Source organism: Bidens hawaiensis, unplaced genomic scaffold (assembly GCF_021521415.1).
Source record: "Bidens hawaiensis isolate Kalapana, Puna unplaced genomic scaffold, B.hawaiensis_p1.1 tig00007614_1, whole genome shotgun sequence".
NCBI classification, from domain to species: Eukaryota; Viridiplantae; Streptophyta; class Magnoliopsida; order Asterales; family Asteraceae; genus Bidens; species Bidens hawaiensis.
This window is the reverse complement of record NW_027491530.1, coordinates 547,995-553,357: the sequence shown is the minus strand read 5'-3', so window position 1 is coordinate 553,357 and position 5,363 is coordinate 547,995. Positions and strand designations below refer to the sequence as shown.

The window sequence follows — 5,363 nt, the reverse complement described above, 5'->3', positions numbered from 1 at the left end:
CTACATGCATGCCTGGCCAATAGTACCCTGTGTTCATGATTTTGGCGACCACCATTCTTGGGCCTGTGTGTACGCCACATATTCCTTCGTGGATTTCTCTTAACAGATAATCTGCGTCTTGTGGGTCTAAGCATCTGAGAAGTGGTCCCAGGTACGATCTCCTGTAAAGAATGTCACATTGGATCGTGTAATTCAATGCTTTATGGCGGATCTTCCGCGCTTCTTCTTTGTTTTCTGGAAGATACCTCTTGCGAGGTAATTGATGATTGGCGTCATCCAACTTTTCCCTGCTTCTGAGCATACGAGAACTTCCTTATTCATTATCGAAGGCGTTGTCAGGACTTCGATGCGGACGTCTTTTGCGAGGTGTTCAAAACCAACTGAGGCCAGTTTGCTTAAGGCATCCGCATGTTTGTTCTCGCTTCTGTTTATGTGTTTAATCTTGCATAAGACGAAAGCTGCCATCAGTGTTTTAGCTTACGCTAAGGATGACGCCATTTTGTCATCTTTTGCGTAGTATGATCCTTCAATCTGATTTGCCACTAACATTGAATCCACGTGTGCCTCTAGATGGCGGGCCCCCAACCTTTTAGCGATCCTCAACCCTGCCAACAATGCTTCGTACTCTGCCTCGTTGTTTGTGCTCTTGAATTCTAGGCGTATCGCGTACGTAAAGTGTTGTCCTTCCGGGTTGGTTATCTTTAGGCCCGCGCCTGCACCTTCATCATTAGTGGCTCCATCTGTGAACAGCTTCCAGACCTCATCTTTTTGTTGATGCTCATGGGTTCCGATCTCTCTTTTGCACTCTTCTTCTTTTTGTTGCGGGATTTCCGCGATGAAGTCTGCTAAGACTTGTCCCTTGATTGTTGGCCTTGGTTTGTATTCGATGGCATGTTCTCCCAATTCTATCACCCACTTTGCAAGCCTCCCAGATAATTCTGGTTTGTGTAGTACATTTTGTAGGCGAAATTTAGTGAGAACATGTATTGGGTGGCCCTGAAAGTATCTTCGTAAACGGCGCGCTGTCTGGACCAAGATAGGACTAATTTTTCCAAGGTGGAATATCATGTTTCTGCGTCTGCGAGGTGCGACTTATGTAGTAAATGGGCATTTTAGTGCCGCTTCTTGCCACCATTAGGACGGTGCTGACCGTTCTTTCTGAAGCTGCTAGATATACTATCAGCGGTTTTCTAGCTTTTGGGGCTGTTAGCGTTGGTAGTTTGGCCAGGCGCGTCTTAATTTCTTGAAACGCTTTCTCCGCTTCTTCTGTCCACCGAAACTGGAATCTATTGAGGCAATTCCTCAAGGTTGACACAAACGGAAAAGATTTTTCAGCATGACTTGACATAATTCTGTTCAGCGTGACTAATCGGCCATTAAGTGTTTGCACTTGCTTGAAAGATTTTGGTGAAGGCATTTTTAACACAGCCTGTAATTTTTCTGGGTTGGCTCTGAAGCCGCCATTTGTTACCACTACTCCCAGGAATTTTCCTTCCTCCATTCCGAAGGAACACTTTCCTGGGTTAAGCTTCATGCTGATTGACCTTAGCGTTTTGAAGGTTTCTTCAATGGCTTTCAACATTGTTGCCTCCGTTTTGCTTTTAACGACTAAGTCGTCCATGTATACCTCTAGGTTTCTTCCTATTTGAGATTTGAATTCTCTGTCCATCAATCGTTGGTATGTAGACCCAGCGTTTTTTAGACCGAACGGCATCATCTTATAACAATATGTTCCGTTGTTTGTTCGGAACGCCGTTTTGTCTTGGTCTCTTTCCGCCATGTGGATTTGGTGGTACCCTTTATATGCGTCCAGAAAACATTTGAGCTGAAATGGTACCAATGCGTCAACCTTGAGGTCAATTTCTGGCAAAGGGTAGCAATCTTTTGGACATGCTTTGTTGAGATCTTTGAAGTCGATACACATGCGCCATTGGCCATTTGCCTTTGGTACCATTACTGGGTTGGCCACCCACGTTTGGTACTGAATTTCTCGGATTCTGCCCGCATCTATTAACTGTTGGACTTGTTCATTACAAGCTTTTGCTTGTTCTGGTCCCATCTTTCTTCTTTTTTGCACAACTGGGACGAAAGTCGGGTTGATTCTTAACTCGTGTTCCGCTTTGCTTCTTGGGACCCCTGTCATGTCCCCTGGGGTCCAAGTGAAAACATCAATGTTTTTTACTAACAAGCTTTTGAGCGTCGCACGCGCTCCTTCAGAGATGGTAGGTCCAATGGTTATGCTTTGTTCTGGGAATTCTTTGTTGAGCACCCATTTTTCCACTTCTCCAGTTTTGCTTGTTTTCAGCATCTTCTGTGGCGGTGTTTTTCTTTCCGCCATGTTGCATTCTTTGTTGGCGTGGATCATTTCTATTCCTGTTGGTGTTGGCACCCCCAATATTCCATGTGCTGTTGACGGAGTAGCATTGAAATCGCTGATAGCCTCTCTTCCCATAATTATATCATACTGTGGATGAGGAGTCTCCATCACTAGGAAATCGACGTCTTCTGTTCGTGAGTGGAGTCCGTCACTTAAATCGACTGGGAATGTCAGCTGTCCCAGTGGGTATTCAATGCTCTGGTTGAAACCCGTGATTGGGGCGTTGACAGCTGTCAACCGACGCTTGTCCTTTTCTTCTACCAAATCGAAACACTGGCGGTACATGATGTTGGATGTTGCTCCCGCGTCGACAAAGAAACGTGGTGTCCTGTAGTGACCAAATACGGCTGTAATCACTAGGGGTGCTTTCTTGTTTGCCCCTCCTCTTACTTTTGGGAAAATGACTTGTTCTTCCTTCCATGCCGCCCACTCTGTTTCTCTTCTCTTCTTTGTTTGGACGTTGCCTGATATCATGTTGTCGTGAAGGTCTTTGATTTTCTTTTCTGGTCTTCCACCATCTCTTGGGGGTGGACGTCTGTATTTTCCTTTGATGTTTCTGACCAGATGATCCAACTTGCCATTTTTTACGCATTCTTCGATTGGGTCTTTCAAGTTCACACACTGATTCGTTGTGTGGACATGTTGTTCATGAAAGTCACAGTAACTTTTCATGTCTGTGTTTGGCCCCTGTTTGACTGGTGCCGGCTTCTTTAGGTGGATCCCTTCACTGTACATGATATGAGTTGCGCTTTTTGTCAGTGGGATCCATCTGGATGCGTTCGTCTGAGGTGCATTCATATGACCCTTTTGTCTAGTTCTAAAAGGTTCAGATGTGGTGGATGCTCTGTCGTTTAACCTTGACCATACGGAAGACATCCGTTTGCCCTGGCGGGCCTTATTGATGTCATTTCTAGCGTCGTTCTTTGCCAGTTCTTTCCCCAAGCTTTTTTCCATCCGCGCGTACCTTTTGGCCGCGGTCATAACATCATCCCATCGCTGCGGCATGCCATCTCTGCCTGTAAGGTTACGAATAAGATTGTCACATTTTATGTTTTGGCGAAAGTCTGCCCACAGTAGTTCTTCGCTTACGCCGCTGATGTTCAGGCCTTCTTCGTTAAATCTAGTAATGAAATCTTCTAGTGTTTCGTTATCTCTTCTGATGACATTCAGAATGTCTGCTGGGTCACTGATGTGTCGTCGTTGCTGGCAAAACTGTTGGGTGAACTTCTTCGCTAAGTCTTCCCAGCTTGTAATCTGGCCATCTAGCAATCTTTCAAACCATGCTCTGGCAGCTCCAACTAGTGTTAGCGTAAAAATGTGGCACCATAATGGCATGGTCCACCCTGATACTAGCCCAGCAACTGTGAATGTTTGCAAATAATCGTATGGATCTGAGATACCATTGTACTGGCCTACCGTTGGCGGGATCTTGGGATTTTCTGGTAGCTCTGCTTCGGCTATTCTTGCCACAAACTTTGATTTTCCTGCCGACGTTGTTGGTCGGTATGGTTTGGAAAAATCGACCGCCACTTCTGGATGGTATTTGACTAATTTTTTGGTGTCTAACCCTTTCCAGCTTTCTTCATAGTCCGGGTCGTCTAGACGTGAATCTGCCTTGAGGTTTGACCGCTGTGACTTCTCTCCTGCTTTGCTGTTCTGCTTAGCAGGAGGCGTTTGGCGAATGGTATTTTTGCACCAATCGGCGTTAAGTTTCTTCAGACTCTTCTTCTTCGTTGCTACTAGAGACTGTATCAAACAGTGATCTAGGTTTCACAATGGACGCCATTTTTTCTTGTACTTTGTTTTTCAGTTTTTGTTGTTCTGCTTCGAGCCACGCCATGATGTCTGGCGGCATAGTTGCTTTGGAACGTGCTTTGGTTTTTTCTTTATCTGTGACGGTAGGGTGAATGGTGGAGGTATTAAGGAGACCTTCACCTGTACCACCTACGTCCAGATTTTCAATGTTTCCTTCTAGGTTGGCCGTCTGGCCAACCTCTTTTGGTGTGGTCTTGCCACTCATCTGAGTCAAGAACGGATTGAGTTACTGTTCTAGCTATATGCACGGATGGTGCCAATGAAGAAACACAAATCCACCCCCAAGGTCTAACACGTTAGTCCGAGGGTTACGGCTAAGTATTCTACACGATGGGTTATAAAACCTTCTTGGCGCAGACGAGTGTATCCTGCAAAACAGAACACCTTGAGCTCGTTACGAGGAATGAGGGGGATTCTCTCGTAACCACCCTCCGGCGTGACAATCAGTACTTGATAGTATGAGATAGTACAGTTTGATAGTAATAGTAGGGTAGAACCTATCCTTTACCATTTGGAGGTTTATTGGTATTTATAGCCGGAGGAGAGAGAGTGTGACCAACCACCTTGTCAGGTTTTCCACTAATAATATTCTCCACCCGTGCGGTCGTGGTGGTTGGTGGAAGTTGGTGGGCATCATGGCCTTTTGACAAGAACGTGGTTGTACTGTTTGTACCGTCCTTTCTGTGTTGTCTAATCCCCATTGGTTTGGTGTTTATCCCTATGTGGGTTGCCACCTATTTGTCCCATGTTGGTGGGACCTTTGTATTACCATTCCTGAGGTGTCAGGAAAAGGTTTATATTGGACTCCACTCTTTGCGCCCTGCAGTACGCCTGGCGTACGTGACATCCTGGCGCCTAGTGTTCCGCCAAGTGTATTAACTTGGTGTTATACTTTGTTAAATGGTGGGTTTCTACCCTACCTCTACAGTAGGTTATATGTTTTTGTGTATGTTGTATATTTTTTATGGACATTCAATGCAAACATGTGTAAGATATTTTTTTGTATTATTCATCACAATGTAACTACATGTTAATGGATATTTATATGTTGAGTTGGAAGAAATTGGTTTTGATTAAAAAGAAATTTTAATGTATGAATAAATCGTATATTTGTAAGATAAAATTTTCGTGTGTAGGTTATATGTTTTCGTGTGCGTGTGTATGTTATATG

The 5,363-nt window shown here is 44.6% G+C and overlaps 1 protein-coding gene across 1 annotated transcript; it reads right to left on the bottom strand.

Moving 5' to 3' along the window:
• Positions 1-477: 477 nt before the first annotated feature.
• LOC143635612 (uncharacterized) lies at positions 478-4,397 on the bottom strand. The gene is made up of 4 exons (XM_077103398.1): positions 4,176-4,397; positions 1,943-4,123; positions 1,151-1,825; positions 478-1,026 (listed from the first exon to the last, which is right to left on the bottom strand). The coding sequence occupies exons 1-4, from the start codon at positions 4,395-4,397 to the stop codon at positions 478-480; spliced, it is 3,627 nt and encodes a 1,208-aa protein (XP_076959513.1).
• Between the last annotated feature and the right edge of the window lie 966 nt (positions 4,398-5,363).

Excerpts from the sequence above, each read along its gene's own strand:
- LOC143635612 (XM_077103398.1), bottom strand. The coding sequence starts at position 4,397 with ATGAGTGGCAAGACCACACCAAAAGAGGTTGGCCAGACGGCCAACCTA. Across the intron at positions 4,124-4,175 it reads AACAAAAACTGAAAAACAAA|TCTCTAGTAGCAACGAAGAA; the intron begins GTACAAGAAAAA and ends TGTTTGATACAG. Across the intron at positions 1,027-1,150 it reads TAGCAGCTTCAGAAAGAACG|ACAGCGCGCCGTTTACGAAG; the intron begins GTCAGCACCGTC and ends ATCTTGGTCCAG.